At 34.5% G+C, this 20,537-nt stretch overlaps 1 protein-coding gene across 2 annotated transcripts; it reads left to right on the forward strand.

The window, feature by feature from the left end:
- Nucleotides 1-343: 343 nt before the first annotated feature.
- Nucleotides 344-20,126, forward strand: sergef (secretion regulating guanine nucleotide exchange factor). Of its 2 annotated transcripts, none has more exons than XM_079414400.1 (11): nt 344-421; nt 583-718; nt 890-1,045; nt 3,647-3,741; nt 3,830-3,890; nt 4,881-4,994; nt 5,179-5,241; nt 5,324-5,482; nt 5,572-5,723; nt 11,844-11,880; nt 17,920-20,126. In XM_079414400.1, exons 1-11 carry the CDS (start codon nt 380-382, stop codon nt 18,102-18,104), a joined length of 1,200 nt encoding a protein of 399 aa, XP_079270526.1. In that variant the 5' UTR covers nt 344-379; the 3' UTR covers nt 18,105-20,126. The 2 variants fall into 2 exon arrangements, with proteins under 2 accessions (XP_079270526.1, XP_079270527.1); XM_079414401.1 differs by having other exon boundaries at nt 376-425; nt 587-718.
- Nucleotides 20,127-20,537: the final 411 nt, after the last annotated feature.

Raw genomic sequence — 20,537 nt, forward strand, 5'->3', positions numbered from 1 at the left:
ATTAATATTATAATTGGTTATAAATATTGAAAATAAAGGTCAAATATATATATAAAAATATATTTAAAAAAATGATATATATAATATATATATATATATATATATATATATATATATATATATATATATATATATATATATATATATATATATATATACATAATAAAAATTATATATTTAATATTATAATAAGATATTATAATAGGTTTTAATATTTTCCTAGAATTTGTAACTTGTATTTAAAACAATGGCAAAAAAAAGTGGCTCCGCCCACTGTGGGACATAAACGCTACTCTACCCACTAATATTTCTTAAATCTAGGAACCCAGTGACGTTTACATGATTTCATGGCGATGTCATCAGTTTGCGACTAACTCTGATGGAAGAAACTCAGCTGACAAAATGTGTTCTGTACACGTGGGCAAGTTTTATTTACTTCTTATTGTGCAAAACTTACACATTTGCATTCTTCAATCTTCCAATCCACGAGAATACGCAAAATTCACATTTGTACAAATATACATTAATTAAAGCAGTCTGAAATAATTACACAAAACAATAAATGGTGATTTCGTGTCACAGGGAGCCAACAGTTACGGGCAGCTCGGACAGGGACACAGGGAAGATGAAGCCGAGCCGCGGCGTGCAGACGGCGGACAGCAGGCGGAGCAGACCCGCTGTATTACCGGAGGAGGCGGACACTCGGCTGTCATCACGGGTTAGATCTCCTGTAACACTGTGAAAATTACAGATATTAATGTAAACACTCTGGAAGAATTTTTTTAAATAATTCTGAAACTGTTTCTGGAATTGCTGACCTTTTATTTGTGGAACAATGTCGCTCTCTAGCGGTCAAGTTGAAGTATTACATAAACATTTCTCCATCCAGAATCAGGGCAGCTGCTGATGTGTGGACACAACCACAAAGGGCAATTAGGGCTCAGTCACACGTCAGAGGTCATAACCTTTCAGCCCTGCCCTTTGCCTGGGTGCTCAAGAGTACAGCAGGTGTCCTGTGGTTGGGACTTCTCCATTATTCTGACTGGTGAGTGACGGCCATCAAATTCATATTCTGGACTCTGTGTGGCAGATTACTGTATGGAAGCAAAAATTTAAAAAGGTAATTGCGGCTTTTTATCTCACAATTCTGACTTTTTTCTCGCAATTTCGACTTTACGTCTGAGAAAAAAAGTCAGAATTGCGAGATATAAACTGGCAATTCAGATTTTTTTTTTTTCTTCTCAGAATTTCGTGATATAAACTCGCATTTTTGACAACATATCAGTCTTTTTTTCTCCTCAGAACTGGCCGTTATAACTCGCAATTCTGACTTTTTATCTCACAATTCTGAGAACAAAAGTCAGAATTGCGAGACGTAAAGTCGAAATTGCGAGAAAAAAAGTCAGAATTTTCAGGTAAAAAGTCGCAATTACCTTTTTTATTTTTGATTCAGTGGCAGATATAAAGTCAGAATTGCAAGAAAAAATTATGTCTCACAATTCTGACTTTATAACTCGCAATTGTTTATATCTCACAATTCTGAGAAAAGGTCAGAATTCCGAGTTTATATGATGCAATTCTGAGAAAAAAAGTCTCAGAATTAATTAGGGCAGTCGCGATTCGTCGATTTTAGTCGATTTTTAAGAATCGTCGACTAACTGGCAAAATACCGGAAGTAGCGCATTTCACCAAGTAGGGCTCGCTGCCTCCTGCGCTGCATCCAACTCCGCCCACATCCAAGTATGACATCATATTGGTAGGTTTAGGGGTGGAGATGGGGTGGGTTTAGGGATCAGGGGGTGGAGATGGGTAGGTTTAGGGGTGGAGATGGGGTGGGTTTAGGGATCATGGCGTGGAGATGGGTAGGTTTAGGGGTGGAGATGGGGTGGGTTTAGGGATCAGGGGGTGGAGATGGGTAGGTTTAGGGGTGGAGATGGGGTGGGTTTAGGGATCATGGCGTGGAGATGGGTAGGTTTAGGGGTGGAGATGGGGTGGGTTTAGGGATCAGGGGGTGGAGATGGGTAGGTTTAGGGGTGGAGATGGGGTGGCTTTAGGGATCAGGGCGTGGAGATGGGTAGGTTTAGGGGTGGAGATGGGGTGGGTTTAGGGATCAGGGGGTGGAGATGGGTAGGTTTAGGGGTGGAGATGGGGTGGCTTTAGGGATCAGGGCATGGAGATGGGTAGGTTTAGGGGTGGAGATGGGGTGGCTTTAGGGATCAGGGCGTGGAGATGGGTAGGTTTAGGGGTGGAGATGGGGTGGGTTTAGGGATCATGGCGTGGAGATGGGTAGGTTTAGGGGTGGAGATGGGGTGGGTTTAGGGATCATGGCGTGGAGATGGGTAGGTTTAGGGGTGTAGATGGGGTGGGTTTAGGGATCAGGGCGTGGAGATGGGTAGGTTTAGGGGTGGAGATGGGGTGGCTTTAGGGATCAGGGCATGGAGATGGGTAGGTTTAGGGGTGGACATGGGGTGGGTTTAGGGATCAGGGGGTGGAGATGGGTAGGTTTAGGGGTGGAGATGGGGTGGGTTTAGGGATCAGGGCGTGGAGATGGGTAGGTTTAGGGGTGGAGATGGGGTGGGTTTAGGGATCAGGGGGTGGAGATGGGTAGGTTTAGGGGTGGAGATGGGGTGGTTTTAGGGATCATGGCGTGGAGATGGGTAGGTTTAGGGGTGGAGATGGGGTGGGTTTAGGGATCATGGCGTGGAGATGGGTAGATTTAGGGGTGTAGATGGGGTGGGTTTAGGGATCAGGGCGTGGAGATGGGTAGGTTTAGGGGTGTAGATGGGGTGGGTTTAGGGATCAGGGCGTGGAGATGGGTAGGTTTAGGGGTGTAGATGGGGTGGGTTTAGGGATCAGGGCGTGGAGATGGGTAGGTTTAGGGGTGTAGATGGGGTGGGTTTAGGGATCAGGGCGTGGAGATGGGTAGGTTTAGGGGTGGACATGGGGTGGGTTTAGGGATCAGGGCGTGGAGATGGGTAGGTTTAGGGGTGGAGATGGGGTGGGTTTAGGGATCAGGGCGTGGAGATGGGTAGGTTTAGGGGTGGAGATGGGGTGGGTTTAGGGATCATGGCGTGGAGATGGGTAGGTTTAGGGGTGGAGATGTTATTAGACTAGAACGCGTGGATATGCTGTCATTCTCACACTATAATACTGAGCTGTGATTTCAGTGATTTGGACTATGAGATGGACACCTGCTTCTTGCACTCTATGTTGCACTTCACTTTTGCTTTAAAAAAGGATTTCATAGAAATTTGGATTTCATTTGGTTTAATAAAATATTTTTAAGTAAAATGGTAGATTTTTTTTTTTTTTAGGGAAATTAATCATTTAGATTAATCGAAAATAAAAATAGTTGTTAGTGGTAGCCCTAGAATTATATCAGAGATATAAACTCGCAATTGCAAAAAAGAAAGTCGGATTTGTGAGAGAAAAGTCGCAGTTACCTTTTTTATTTTTTATTCAGTAGCGGAAGCGGGCTTCCATATTATTGAGAGCCTGGGTAGAAAAATAAAAGGGCTTGGGTGTTGCAGACTTCAGTTATTTTTGAGTGGTTTTGATTAGATCAAGTGCTCTTAGATCTGCCTGTGGAGACTTCCTCTGGTTTAATTGAGTGCTGAATAACTGATATCTGATCTATGTCTTTCAGGTGACGGTCAGGTCTTGGCATGTGGTTCCAATGCATTTGGACAGCTGGGCGTCTCGCCAGGAATAACACACTCAGCAGAACCTTTACACGTGAAGGTGAGAGCTGAGAATATAATGAGACTCTTGCGTGATAAATGTGTAAGTGTGAGGTGTGTAATAATTTCATGTTTTGTTCTGCTTGCAGAACCTGAATGAACCGGTAACTAGTGTGGCTGCAGGGCTCAGACACGCATTAGCAAGTACAGGTATTACATATAATATGTCAAATAAATATCAAATATATAACATTTGTTTTAGGTTACATTTTATAATTAACATTATATTTTTCATTTTAATAATATTTTTATGAAATATTGAAAGTAAGTATAGATATTTATATCACATGTAATACATTTTATTTTAATAATTTTACCATTTAATGATTAAAATAATTATAATTTCAATATCACAATATTGAATTATCTATCTATCTATATTTATATATGTATGTATAATTATTTGGAATATTGATAATAAATATACATTTTTTCAATCACATATAAGAAATAACTTTATTTAACAGTATAATTTTATAATTTAATATTTATATATTATTCTATTATACTATTCTTGTATTTAATTATTTGTATTACTCTAATGATATATTAAATATATTTTAATATGATTATTTGTTCAAATATTTAAACATCAAACATAAACATTTTCAATTGTGTATTCAATATTCTAATTATATATTAAATATATTAAAATTCATTTTATTTTAATATTACAATTGAAAATTTTAATAGTATTTAATTACATGTACAGGTATTGCATATGAATAAAATATCAGATATAGAAATGTTTATATCATGTATTATAATATTTAATTATTTTGTCTTAATATGTATACATTTGTTTTAAATATTGAAAATAAATCTAGGTTTTATCAAGTATAATAAAATAATTTTATATTTGACATTTTATCATTTTAATATCACAAGTATTATCATTTATATATAATTATCTTTAAATACATGTAAATATTAAAATAATATTATAGTAAATATTTCATGTTGAAGTTTTTTTTTTATTTAATAAGTTTTAATATTGTAATTTGTTTTAAATATACAATTGTAAAGAAAACCAAATTCCAATATTATAATTGTATAATAAGTGTATTATAATAGTATAATTGAATATTTAATCATAATTATGTGTTTTTTGTATGTGTGTGTACATGTGCATGTCTAAAGCATCAGGTTGTGTTTATCAATGGGGAACTGGCCTGTCGAGTCATGCTAAGAGAATGTTAAGTCCCCGTCCTATTCCTGTGCATCTATCCTCTAAGGAGCCTTGCCTTGTCCCAGGTAACATTCTCACACACACACACACACACACACACACACACACACACACACAGAGTTGTGCTTAAAGGAACATGACATCTTATAAAAAATAAGTACTTTTTATTAGTGTACCTCATTAATGTCTGTCAAATTATGTTTCATTTATAATTATTTCTAGCACTTGTGCTGACTTTCTCATCTGCAGGGTTTGATCACGTGACCCCACAGAAGGTAGTTGCAGGCTCCACCCACTGCATTTGTTTGACAGGTGAGAGAACTTTCAAATTACACTGATTTTGTCCTCTACCTCTGATTGGTAGGGGTAGAGACAAAATCCCATATTTCTATAGTCAAAGGTGACGTGTTCCTCTGGGGAAGCAATAAACATGGTCAGCTGGTCAGCGGGAGCCTCTTCCTGCCACTTCCTGTGGCTCTGGATCGATCTCTGCTGCAGGGCGAGAGAGTGAATGACATTCACAGCGGCTGGACGCATCTAGTCGCAAAAACTGGTGAGTCATGCTACACACTTTCTCACACACATCTTTCTCAAAGCTTTTTTTCTGGTGATAACTGTTAACAATATATTATCTATTCACAGAGAGTGGGCGGGTCTTTACATGGGGCAGAGCAAATTACGGACAGCTAGGACTGACCAATCAGAGTACAGAAAAAGAGCATGACGTTTCAACAAGCTCTGGCCAAACTATAAGCCACCCCATTGAGGTTAAAGCTTTATTTGGAGCAACACAGGTATGTGTTATGTATATAAACAAATGTAGAAAGATATAAGACACTAATATTTAATAGATAAAAATAATTATCACATAAATATGGAAGCCCATTTCTGCCACATTAAAAAAAAAAAACACACTTTGGAAAATTAAATATGAGATTAAAATGAATAGAGACAAAGTCAAAAATTCGAAATAATGAGATAAAAAATTAAAATTATGAGATAAAGAATCTAAAATGAGATTATAAAGTATAAAAATGTCACAATTTTGAGTCAAATTATGAGATAAAAAGTTGAAATGAGGAAATTAAAAAATCTAAATTATGAGTTTAAAAATACAAAATTATGACATAGAAATTGAAATTATTAGATAAAAGAAATCTAAATTATTAGATAAAAAAAAATCCAAATATGACAGTCATATTTATGAGATAGAAATTGAAATTATGAGATTAAAAAAATCTAAATGATTAGATTTAAAAGTCAAAATTAAGGGATAAAAAATAAATTAGAAAAAATTATTTAAATGATTAAATAAAAATCATAATTATGATATAATTTTAAATTATGAGATACAAATCAAAATTAAGAGATTAAAAGTCAATTATGAGATAAACAAAAAATATAAATTGACATTCATAATAGATCAGGTTAAAAATTTAAATTATGAGATTAAAAATCATAATTATGAGATAAAAAAAATAAACATTTTGAGATTAAAAAAGTCAAAATTATGACATATTAGGTTATAATTATGAGATAAGACAAATTTAAGACACTATGATTATGAGATAAAAACTTGTATTTATTATACATGTATAGTCAAAATTATGACATACTAAGTCAGATCTAAAAAGTCAAAATTATGGCTTTTTCTTTTGTGGTGGAAAAGGGCTTCCATACATAAATGACTCTTCATCAGCTGTATTTTTATGCTTATGGCATACATTTCATCTAATGTGTAGTCACATGTACACATACATCATTACAATGGCTCTGAATGCATCTTATCCAATCCGAATTTAGAACACAACTATCTAAAAATATTTTTTTATTGCTAAGATGACATAAGAACTCTCTGGCATAATGTTCTTTGCTCAAAGCTGAGAGAATGCACTGAATGTATTGTCTTCCAGCAGGAGGCGAACACAGTCTGTACATTCCCACAATGCTTTTTTCATCCTGCCCAGAGACACAGCGCTGATTTAAACTGAAGGTCATCTCTTACCTTAGAGAATGCAGCATCTGTGGGCATATGTATTGAAGAGAATGACTCAACGACACAGTGTTTTATACTCAATCTCAGGTTTTACGTGTTTGGTGCGTCACTGAACCTTCAAATTAAAGAACAGCCTTCAGATATTGTGAGTGAGAGAAAAGAGACAGTTGGCATTTATGTCTTTTTGCATTTTTTTTAAGGTCAATTTGGTGCAGAGAGGGAAAGATTGTCCAGACATTATGACTTGCGAAACATATTTCTGTTTGTCAGATCTCCTTGCGTGACTTTGTTTTGTGGTCGACTTTGTTTTTCCCCGCCTGGTCGATGGACCTCATGTCATATTTAATCCTCAAAAGTTGCTTATGCTACAATGTCCTGCCACTGACGACCCGTCCGCGCGGCGTATGTTGATGAGAGGAAACGGGGACATACAGTGGACTGTATCCTCTATAACACCTCAAAAGGGAGGAAGAAAGTGTAGCAGTGTCCGGGACACGTTTAGCCTTCAGTGACACACGGAATATCAAGTTTTAGAGCTGAATTGTGGTTGACGGAGAGACTTTGCCTGAGGCTTGAAGGAATAGTTCTTTTATCATTGATTCACCCTCATGTCGTTCCAAACCCATGTGACTTTCATTCTTCTGTGAAACACAAAAGGAGATTTTGAGGAGTCATACGATAGCTTTGTGTGAGAAATGCAGTGTTGTTATTGTGCCACCGTCGACCCAGTTTAAAACAATAAAAAATAAACGAATTAAGCTGAAATAAAATAAAATAAAAATGTTTAAAAATAATGTAATAAAAACTTAAACTAATTGAAAATTTTGAAATGTTGCCTTGGCAACTAATTAAAATTAATAACTGAACAATATAATTGAAAAAAAAAATAAAGTAACTATTTAATATTTATTAAATAATATTAATTATCACATAAATATGGAAGCCCATTTCCGCCACATAAGAAAAAAATCATGCTTTGGTAAATCATAATTATGAGATTAATAAGTCATAGTAATGACATAAAAAGTCAAAATTATGAGACAAAATTCTAAATTATGTGATTGAAAATGTGAAATTATGAGATTCGAATGTTGTAATTTTGACAATCTAAATTGTTGTTTAAAAGTCACAATTTTAAGATAAAAGCCAAAATGGCAAGTGATATATAGTAATGACATAAGTCAAAATTATGAGATAAAATTCTCATTTAAGTGATTTAAAAATGTGAAATTATGATATTAAAATGTTGTAATTGTGACAGTACAAAATCAAACTTATTTAAAAGTCTAAATTTTAAGATGAAAAAAGCCAAAATGGCAAGACGTATAGTAAGTCATAATTATGAGATAAAAAGTTCAAACTATGAGATATGTCATAATTATGACAAACATCAAATTTAATGTGGTAATTTTAACTTTTGTCATACTTTTGATTTTATCTCATAATTTTGATCTCACGATTATGAAGTTTGAATAGAAATATTTTTGAAATACAAAAACTATTTAAAATGGCAAAAGCACATAATTGTGTAATAAAATAAACTGAAGTAAAAAATGAAAAATAAAAATAGAACAAAAAAATGTAAATATTAAATGATGAACTATGTGAATAATAATATTATAGAAAAATACTACTATAGCACAAATGGCTGGAAATTTAAGTCATTATTTGCTGACAATTGTTTGTTTTAAGTTGGAGTCATTGAGTTAAACTTGAGAGTTTGATCAGTTAGCTTTGTGAACAAAACAATTAGACAAATTGTTGTGAACCAGATTGTTAATATTTAGATGATATCAGACTTAATGACAGATTGGAAATTGCTGCTTCACTAATGAACTCGTTTGAACTCTCGAAGGAGAGCTAGGGTAGATATTATGACTCAATCAATGATGCTTTATATTTTAGTGCAACATAGTGCATGAGTCATATGGGCAACATTTAGGATAGTTTAACACTGCTTTTGTGTCCTCTTCTAATCTTGAAAGCATCAGTCTCACTAAGCTTTTAAAACCATACATTTTACTTAGCTCTTGCTAAGTTTATTTAACACCCCTGACAGTCTGTATTGTGTCTAAACTGTTGTTTAGACTCCAACCCCATTGTTAAAACCCAGTTCCCTCCCCCAAAGGCATATTGGCCAATCATGGGGTAGCTGGCGTCTTCACTGTCTCCAGACAGTGAGGTTTCCTATCAGTAGATGAAACACAATACTGTGGGCTGAAAACGACTGTGTTCCTTCCAGGATCCTGAGCTGAGCTCCCAGTAATGAGCGGTATGATTTCTTAAAATGAGTTCATTCACACATGGAGGTGCAGCGACAGCCTGTTTCACACTTCCACCCGGCACGCTGGAGTCTAGCTGTCTGTCTGAGCTCCCACAGTGCAGTGCTGTACCTGAGGCATGTTTGGTGTGGGGACATTCATTATCAGAGGCAGATGGCAACAACTGCATCTCAATAAACAGCTGTCGGCACTGACTAGGATGTCTGGGTTCTATATTTGTCAGGGTTTTATCTTTATATCTATATCAAATATATAAACGTAAAAAACAATTATTTTGCTTGTATATTTTATATAATTCTATAAACAATAATAATAAATAATACACACATGCACACACGTGTATTTACATATTGCAAACAAATGTATTTACTTGATTTACTATATTATTTTAGGATATCAAAAATACATTCTTTGTGTTTATAAATCATTCTGATATTTTAATATTATATAAGAAATTAAAATTTAACAGTAATTATTTATTTACTGTTAGATGTGTGTGTCTGTGTAAAATCTATATATGATTGTTATATGAATTACTGTATTTATGCTTTTTGTGTTCTATTTTTAGCAGGTATCAAATATATAAACAATGTTTTATATTTTGTAATTTGAGTAATATGAATAATCTATAATTACATAAATTAAACATATAAATTATATATTATTTTGTGTAGTTTTTTTATTCATACTTTGTTTATTTATTGGAATAATTTATTAATTTTATGCCTATATGTAAAATTAATTATTTTATTTTAATTTTATTTTATATTTTAATTTTAGTTTATTTTTTGACAGTAATAAAATGTCATTTAATTAAACTTTTATTGTTAATGTTATATCATTTTATTATGTTAATTTTTAGTAATTGAACCATTTTTGTAATACATTTATAATCTATATGATTATAGATTTATTCCAATTGCAAAATTTAATTTAAAAAATGACATTGTATTATTTGCATTTTTAAAATTTTGCGTTTAACGGTGGTTCTTGGCCAGAATAAGTGGACTAGACTTGCTGATCGTCAAAAGCCTAGCTAAGCAAGACTAGTATTTAGTCTACACGTTCAGCGTCCCTGTCACTGGTCTGACAGCAGTCCTTAACGTCTGGACAGTCGCTGTCCTCTGTCCAATGCTGTTTTGACTGGCTGTGTTTGTGTGGCGTGGCGTCAGCTGGGGATGGATGTGAGGATGTGAGCAGGAGTTGGGGTTGTTTTGTTGGTGATGGCGAGAGAAACAGACTGCATCAGGACAAATCATTCAGTGGAGCCTGACAGGAGGCTCTTGCTTTTGTTTGTACTACATCTGCAAAAAACCTTCCTTTGTACTTTTACTATGACTGTGTACCGTGGATCAATTCTGCATCGTTCCCATAATGGTCAACATTTCTGTTGCATTGAATATTATTCATTATGTATTTAAATGACCGTTACATCACCAGCTTGTAATATCATGTACTCACACATCTTTTATTTCTAACTGTATATACTTGTATATCTGTTTAAAGCTATATTGAAATTATTCGTCTTAATTTAAGAAATGTAATAAATAAATAAATGGAAAATATTCAGAATAGTCAAAATTAATTTCTGACATGTTTTGCAAATTATTCTAAATAATTCTAAATTCTAAATATGCTCTGTAAATAAATATAAATATTCTAACAATGTAATATAAATTATTCTAAATAAATAAATAATAGTATTTCATAATTTGTGCTAAATTCTATGTCTTTATAAAGTAATCATGAAATAAAAAAAGCTCTGTAAAGTTAATAAATACATAAATGTATATCTTCATGGATTATTTTAAATTAATAAATAAAATATTTATTCCAAATTAATTCCAAATTAATAAATAATTTTACACATTTGTGTAATTATTTTAACTTTTTTTCACTATTTTTACTGTTTCCTCATGCTTACAGCTGATTGGACAATAGTATATAAACATTATGAGATTGCATCCAGCTTTGACGTCAAGCCTCTGTGTCTCATGACTGTAGTCGCTTCCAGAATAAACTCAAAGACAGAAAGGCATCTTTAGTTTTAGGTTTATAGATATTTGTGTATGAAACGAGACGTTTCAGGCTGCAGTTACCCATAATGCGCTGGTATAATTTCCACTAATTCGAGCATGTCTGTGTGGACGGAAAACTCCCAGCTCCGGCAGAGAGCATTAGCGATGTGTTTTTGTCCACTAGCAGCCCATTTCCTCCACATAACGAGCTCTGATCACCAAATATTAATAAACCAACCAGAGACGCCCGGTCACCCACTCACATCCTCACGGGCCGTCATGGTAACGGACATATGACTCCGGCATCGGGGCCGCTTGTGTGTTTGTGCTATTTTTGAGTGCAGGAAGCTTCTCTGCACGGCTGGATGTGTAAATCACCCCTCCCCACCCCCAAACCACTGTACGCCTCAGTCCTCGTGCCCACTTCTTAGCCGGGAATGTTCGATTCAGGCATCCCGGCTCCTGTTACAGGCGTGGAGAGAGTGTTTCTGTGTGTGTGTGTGTGTGTGTGTGTGTGTGTGTGTGAGGGTCAAACTGAGGTCTGTCAGGGAATATTGTGTTTGGAATGTGAGCAGAGCACATAAGTGTTTTCTCACAAATTGCTCTGTTTGTTTGCAGATTGCATGTGGATCTGAACACAACCTGGCTGTTGTGGGTGAGTACAATGAGCCTGGGTGTTTGTTTTATAGGAAATCAAATATATGGTGGCCCCAAAAGTATTTGGGTATTTTATTTTATTTATCTTTTCATTTTATTTTACTTTGTGACATGACAAAAATTGTAGTTAGTAATGTAATCCATCCATACACATTTTAGGTAATATAATCAGACTACTTTTAGATTACTTTTGATCTATCTAATTTTTCACATTGATTTAAATAGGGTAATTATGCACCATATTGATATAAAAATACAAAAAGAAAATACTTGTTGTTATCAACAACATGAAGTGCATTAAACATTATATTACGTAAAGGTCTCCCAAACTGGGTTTGTGAAGGAACTGCTGGGGGTTTATGAGTTTAATGAAAAGCTAATAATTAATTAAATCATAACAATGTTTAATTAAAACAAATACCTTTAAAATGAATCAAAATAAAACGCTTACTGAAAAAATGAAATATTTTATTTGTTTACCTGCATGTCATGTGACCATAATCAATGTCAGAGAACCATGAACATGCAAATGTGATATTTATTTTCAAATCTCAGGGGTACTTCAAATAATAATTTTATGTTTGAAAGAGAATTTGTGTTTGAAAGACAGACACCTTCTATGCATTATACAATTTTAGTGTTCATCGGTAGTTGATGCAATGTTGAAACACTTCTTAAACATAAAATGATTTTTTGTAAATCCAGTGCAGCCCATAGTCTAATTATAAGTATTTTAAAATGTAATTTAATCTAATTACAAGTACTTAATTTTTGGAATCTGAATATGTTATCCAGATTACTACCCAGCTCTGTGTTTATGTATTCACTTTTAAAGCTATTTTCAAATAATTGTTTTAAAAATCAGTGTGTATGTATATGTGTGTGTGTGTGTATATATATATATATATATATATATATATATATATATATATATATATCTATCTAACATGCATGATTTTTTTTTCACTGATCACTCTGCGATCATGTTATGAATGTTTTTTGGTATCTAGTCTCCATGGCAACACCTGTGGTCTCCATGTATCTAATTTCCCATAACAGTCATTAGACAGAAAGCTGTCAAGGCCTTCGTCATGCACTCTTTGAAATGAATACTGGGAGTCGATCACTGCCGCCCATCAGAAATCCAAATGTCAATCAAAAACAAATAAGACCAAAGGTATTCTCTTAGCTTCATCAGGTGAATCTCACATAGTTCACCAAAAATATATGTTTATTTAGCATACAATAAAGCCATTGTTTTCATGACAATCAAGCATATTGTCCCCAAATCTTCTTTACTGTAATGAATGTTTTATAATGAGTTTTATAGTTTTTATAGTAAAAAATTATGTAGCATGAAATTAATTATTTTTATTTGTTTACATTTTTAATAGACTCATTACCGCAGTAAATTGTAGTAATTAAAATGTAAAAACTTGCTATATATATATATATATATATATATATATATATATATATATATATATATATATATATATATATAAAATTTTTTTTTTTTTTTTTTTTTTATGAAAGAAATATAATGTATGTATTATCCATTTGGAATATATATACATATGTTTCATTATATAATTTCTTAATTTCATGACAATTAATGACAATATATATATTTCTTTATTTAATAAATCAATTAAGCATCCACATTTCACAAAAAATTATTGTTTTATTGCTTAAGTGCTTAATTGTCATGAAAATAACGTTAATGGTTTTTATTTTCCTTTTTTATTCTCTCTTGTACCGAGGTTTCATCCCATATACTGTTGCCATGGCAATAATTCTACAGTATCTTTAGGTGTAAAGTAGCTTATTATGGTATGTGACTGCTCTGACATTGAGCCTGGGAGAGAAAAAGACAGGATTAAAGTAAGTAAGCCAGCATTTTGAGATTTCGCTAAGCCTGATGGCCAGCTCTGCCTTCTGTACTGTTGAGAGTTGAACGTCTGGATTTCAGTAATAGGACCGTTTCAGTGCCGCTTCTTCAGCTTTAGGACAGATGAGTATCTGTTGCTGGAGTAATTAAGCCGCCGGCTCCGTGCTGTGATCTTTACTGCTATCATAGAAGGGTGCTGGGAATTAGTCCTTGTGTCTTTGTATAAGGGCATCAGAGGGAAATGAGCCATCGCTGCAAAATAATATGAAGTTATTGATGTAGAACCTATTTCTATTGCTTTCAATCTTTTAATTTCACAGCAACTTATCCAGTCATATTTCGTCCCACAATCAAAAGAAAAAAAAAGACAAATTATATTTTGCTTAAAGAAAACAATGCCTTAATTTTAGGACCACTAACACTTTTTTTGTATTTATTATTATTTAATGAAATTATATATATATGTACATATACGTATATGACGGTGTTAAATATATATATTTATATACTTTTCTAATAGTAAATTTTATATAAATGAAGCAGTATTTGTTGTTTAATTTTTGCTAATTAAAAAATAATTGTCCATTTGTGTCATTTCTATATTATTGTAGTCAGAATGAAATGAGAATTCTTAAAAAAAAATATATTTTTTTTTTGTTTGTTTGTTTGTTTTTTTTCTTTTTCTTTTTTGCATTTGAGGTGAAATATGATCCACATTTCTATTTCCATGACTCCATGACTCTCAAAATAAATTGTGTTCAAACAAATGTGGAAGCAGTTGAATTCATTAGCTAGTAAGACAACCAAGTTGAAAAGAGCCAAATTACCAAATTAAAAGACATATTTGCGATTATTAAAGAAGTATTGGTTTCTTGGGGAATCTTTTGTTCCTTTGTGTGATGGGACAAAATAATGGCATCTTATGGCACAACAGAGCAAAGGAATAACATCCCAGCATGCCTCGGGAATCACACAGCGTTCTCTAAGCACACATGACACTTCCATCTTTAAATGAGATTAAACAGTGGTGACCATGTTCACCCATCTCTTTAAAGCTTCAGCGACTTCTTTTTCCTATTCTCTTGTCTAGATTAGTATGCCGTTCTATATGTTTCTATGGTCTGTAAGTGTGTTGCCATGGGAACAGTTTTGCTGTGCATCACCAACTGAACACTAGAGCTCTTGTTTTGTGAATATAACGTTATACACAAGGACAATGATTCACTAAACAAGACTTTTTTGTCCTTTTTATGTTCACAATGTCATTTTCGTGCACAATAGTCCTACTTTTTTTTTCTTTTTTTTTTTAAATGATAATTTAGGATTTTGCATAATAGTAGATCACTTACAGACAAGAAAACAATGGCTTGGTAAGGACGCATGTGTTAAAGTGAACAGAGTGAATAAGGGAATGTAGGCGACAAAACCAGTTACCCTTGAGAAAGCATGCTCGCTCCTGGTTGCCATGCGACGGGACCTGTTATGTAACCATGTTGCCGTGGCACGTGCTTCCATGGCGATGCAGGCTTGACCACACCCACCAGCTGGACGTGTGTCGAGGTGTTGGAGTCCAAGACGTCTCTATCAGACTGATTCACCAGTGTGATGTGTGTACAAGCAACCACATTCACAACATGTCCCTGTGACGTTTTGTTGTCAATACTGATTTTGTAGATGCTTTTAGCAAAAATTACTTTTTTTTTTTCAATATGCATGTTTGCTGATAATTGAACCCATGACTTTGGGATTGCAAGCACCATTCTCCATCAGTTGAGCAAATAATCCCTAAAGAGTCTGTTTGTCTAACTTTATTTTCAAAACATTTCAAGTAAATAAATGTTAAAACATTTTTAGTATGTATAATTTTACTATATATATATATATATATATATAATAAAATAATGTTTTTCCATTTTATAACTGCTTTAACAATAAATACAATTAAAATACTTTTTTTTTTAACTTTCATCTATCATCTAAATTATAAAGGTCTTATTTATATAAACACTGAACAAAATTATAAACGCAAAACACTTAGTTTTATCACACAGCACAATGCCACAGATGTCGCAAGTTTTGAGGGAGTGTGCAATTGGCATGCTGACTGCAGGAATGTCAACCAGAGCTGTTGCCCGTGAATTGAATGTTCATTTCTCTACTATAAGCCGTCTCCAAAGGCATTTCAGAGAATTTGGCTGTACATCCAACCGGCCTCACTACCGCAGACCACGTGTAACCACACCAGCCCAGGACCTCCACATCCAGCATCTTCACCTCCAAGATCGTCTGAGACCAGCCACCCGGACAGCTGCTGCAACAATCGGTTTGCATAACCAAAGAATTTCTGCACAAACTGTCAGAAACCATCTCAGGGAAGCTCATCTGCATGCTTGTCGTCCTCATCGGGGTCTCGACCTGACTGCAGTTGGGACCGACTTGAGTGGGCAAATGCTCACATTCGATGGCGTCTGGCACTTTGGAGAGATATTCTCTTCAAGGATGAATCCTGGTTCTCACTGTACTGGCCAGATGGCAGACAGGGTGTATGGCGTCGTGTGGGTGAGTGGTTTGCTGATGTCAACGTTGTGGATCGAGTGGCCCATGGTGGCGGTAGGGTTATGGTATGGGCAGGCGTATGTTATGGACAACGAACACAGGTGCGTTTTATTGATGGCATTTTGAATGCACAGAGATATCGTGACGAGATCCTGAGGCCCATTGTTGTGCCATTCATCCACGACCATCACCTCATGTTGCAGCATGATAATGCATGGCCCCATGTTGCAAGGATATCTGCACAATTCCTCGAAGCTGAAAACATCCCAGTTCTTGCATGGCCAGCATACTCACTGGACATGTCACCCATTGAGCATGTTTGGGATGCTCTGGATCGGTGTATACGACAGCGTGTTCCAGTTCCTGCCAATATCCAGCAACTTCGCACAGCCATTGAAGAGGAGTGGACAACCTGATCAACTATGCAAAGGAGATGTGTTGCACTGCGTGAGGAAAACGATGGTCATACCAGATAAAACAAAAGTGTTGCGTTTATAATTTTTTTCAGTGTATATTTACATTTTTATCAAATATACTTGTCATTTATTTTGAATAATTTTGAATTTTGAAATTTTTTATAATAAGGAAAGGAATAGGAAAGGGAAGTGGTGTGTGGTGACCCATACTCGGAATTTATGCTCTGCATTTAACCCATCCAAGTGTACACACAGTAGTGAACATACACCTGAAGCAGTGGGCAGCCAGTGCTGTGGTGCCCGGGGAACAGTTGGGGGTTTGGTGCCTTGCTCAAGGGCACCTCAGTCGTGGTATTGAGGGTGGAGAGAGTGTTGGTTATTCACTCCCCCCACCTACAATCTCTGCCAGACCTGAGACTCGAACCCGCAACCTTCGGGTCCAACTCCCTATCCATTAGGCCACGACTGCCCATAATAAATAAACTACTTTTATATTTACTTTTTATCTTGTTTATTTTAAAAATTCATATTTTATAATAATTAATATATTAATGTGGTTTTAATGATAAAAAACTAATAATTTTAATAAATTACTTTATAAATCTATCTATAAAGGGTCTTTTTGTGGAAATATATTATTTTGTTAATTTTTAAGAAAACTTAAATTATTTTAAATTTAAAAATAATTTAATTCACTTAGTAAATAAATTATAAAATAGTCTGTCTACGTGTCTGCCTCTCTGTCCATCTGTTGTCTAAATTAAGAAGTCTTTTAATTCTATAAAATTTATAATTTTATCATTTAATAATTTTTGTTAATTTGTAAAAATAAAACCTCAATGTCTTTTGCCTTTTTTTTCATTTAATGATTAATATTTTTTAATAATTAGTACTTTTTTTACCTTGTAAAAATAAAATGTAATTTATTTAATGATAAAACATTTATTTAAATAAATTACTTTAAATTATCTCTCTGTCTGTCTGTCTGCCTGCCTGCCTGCTGTCTAATTTAAGAGGTCTTTTTATTCAAAACAAAAACAAAAAAAACATTTCTATAAAATTTATAATTTAATAATTTGTTTATTTGTAAAAATAAAACCTCTAAACGCCTGTCTTTTGTTGTGAATCATGTATTAACATTTGTCATGGAACATATTTCCCTGTTTCTCTATAGGGGGTCAGATAGTCTCCTGGGGCTGGAATGAACATGGAATGTGTGGAAATGGTTCCCTCTGTGACGTCACACAACCGCGGCCAATCCCCTGTCTCAGAGACGCTACGGCTCTTCTGATTGGCTGTGGATCAGGACATTCAATGGCACTGTGCAGTTTGAAGAGCAACGAGGATTCAGCAAGATGATCAGGTTTGAGCGTTTGCCTCTCAGACTGTGACAAAGACTGTTTGCTTATGTTACGGTTATAATTATTCAGAAAGACTCATTTAAGCCTCTAAAGGACAGATTTTAGATCAAAGTCTTAGAGATGCAAATACTACCCATGGATGCGCACATTATGCTTATGACATCAGGAACGTTTTTACAAACAAGAACACTAGGTCTATTTGCAGCTTCATGCTAATTTTCATAACTTAAATGAGATTTAGCTTAGAGGCATATTCTAAATGTTAATATAGTAAATGTTAACGTTTAGTTGATATATTGGTCAGTAAGGAATAGTAGAAATAAATATTCTCACTCTCATGTTGTTATAAACCTTTATGGGTTTTTTTCTAATTTGGGCTTGTACATACTGTACTAGTGCCTTTGCAGCAATTCAAAAAGACTGGAATTCAATGAGAACAGACAAATTCAATCAGACGCTTATTCTCTGAATGGGTTTATGCTTCCTTTGCTTTGATGGACGGTCAACGATCATTTCCTCTGACCTTTTACCTCACAGAGACAGAGAATACCCTTAAATAACCTTCACTGTGGAGCCATTAACTGAAACAGATTTACTGCTTTGAAATGACCTGTCTGAAAGCACTCAATCTCCCAGAATGCCCTGTGATGGGGCAATCATTTCCAGTTCCCAGTGATAATCTACTGAAGACTGAGGGGGAGGTTTAAAAAGTGATTTTTCAATATTATTGGCAACAGGTTCTGTATTTTCATGGGTTCAAATAAAATATTTTGTTGTTAGAGACAGTAAAAACAAATTTGTGCTTCAAAACCAATCCTTTCCTGGTTAAAAAAAAAAAAAAAAACGTCAAATTTGCAAAAGCTGAATTTTCCAACTCCCCATGAGATAAACAGTTGAGTTTTACCGTTTTTGAATCCATTCATCCGATCTCCGGGTCTGGCGGTAGCACTTTTAGCTTAGCTTAGCATAGATCATCTGATTAGATTATTACGCTGGAATGAGTGTATAGTTCCTAGCCATATCGGCCTAGAAAATAGCAACTTTTAATTTTCCGTCAGTCTTAGTACACGATGTAAAGAGAAGAAGTCAAGTTTTAAATAGGAAAAATATCGAAACTCTTTGGTCATTTTTGAGCGAGATGCTAATGGTCTAATCAGATGATCTATGCTAAGCTACGCTGAAAGTGCTACCGCCAGGCTCGGAGATCGGCTGAATGGATTCAAAAACGGTAAAACTCAACTGTTTAACTCTAGGGGAGTTGGAAAATGAGCCTATTTTCAAAAAAAGTGGAGTGTTCCTTTAAGGCATAAGAGAATAAATTTGATCTTCACTCGCTGAGATTGACAGTGTAGTAATATGTTAATGTGTTGTATGAAATGTTTTAGAATTATTTTTGCTTTTAATTCAGGTATGTTTGTTCATGCATCTACTACAGTTTTTGTATCTGCACTGCCTTAAAACAAAGCTTAAAAACCCACAAAACACACAAAATCTGTTTTAGTGCTTTTTATTGTCATTATTTTGTTTTCATTCCTTTTTTTTAAATTCTCTCTTCAGAAAAAGACACAAAATTGCCTTAACAATATGTCAACTCAAACCATCAATGAAAACACCACCTGGTTTTAGATAACTATCCATACTATGCACTGCAATGTGCTGAAAAACACAAGGAACGTCTCTCAAAACATCACAAACATTTGCGATGCCGCCTTTTGCCAGGAAGTTCGATGTTTACTGTGTCCAAAAACTATGCAGTCATAAATACTGTGAACCTTTGCAGGATTTATTATATACTGTTGTTGGTGCTCTGCTGTGGTTGGGTCTTTGAACAGTCCAGCATATTGTAAGGAAACGACCCAAATTTCGACATTTCCCGTGCTACAACTGGGGGTGCGCTAGTTTGGTCCCAAAGAATTGGGTTTACTTCACATTTTCACAACAATGTAAATGTCAAAACAAACTTGAGACACATTATCGGTTCCTTTCGTTTATTCCATCATAAACCCTATATGTTCTCTATAAAGAGTTGTGTTGTTGTTCTGTGCAGGATTGTCTCTTGTGGTGGTGTCTACGAAAACCGCCATAATACGTGGATTTCAAAATAGCTTGTATGTTCAGACTGAAGTTTCAGATGCAAACTAAGCATTTACTCAATGATGGTCTTGCCATTTATTAAAAAATTCTGAGTTTGGTCCCAATAATGTGCTAACAAGCCTTAGTTTTTTACCTTCAAATCCAACACCGCATTCCAACCAGGCACGACACGTTAAATTTTCAGCGACAGTGTCTTTTTTTGCTGAATCAAAGCCAATCCAAACATGATCGATGGGGCAGGTTTAAAAAGTGATTTTTCACTATTATTTACAACAGGATCCTCATTTTCATGGGTTTTTGATATAAGAGACAATAAAAACAACTTTGTGCATAAAAA

This window comes from Barbus barbus, assembly GCF_936440315.1.
Source record: "Barbus barbus genome assembly, chromosome: 50".
NCBI lineage: Eukaryota > Metazoa > Chordata > Actinopteri > Cypriniformes > Cyprinidae > Barbus > Barbus barbus.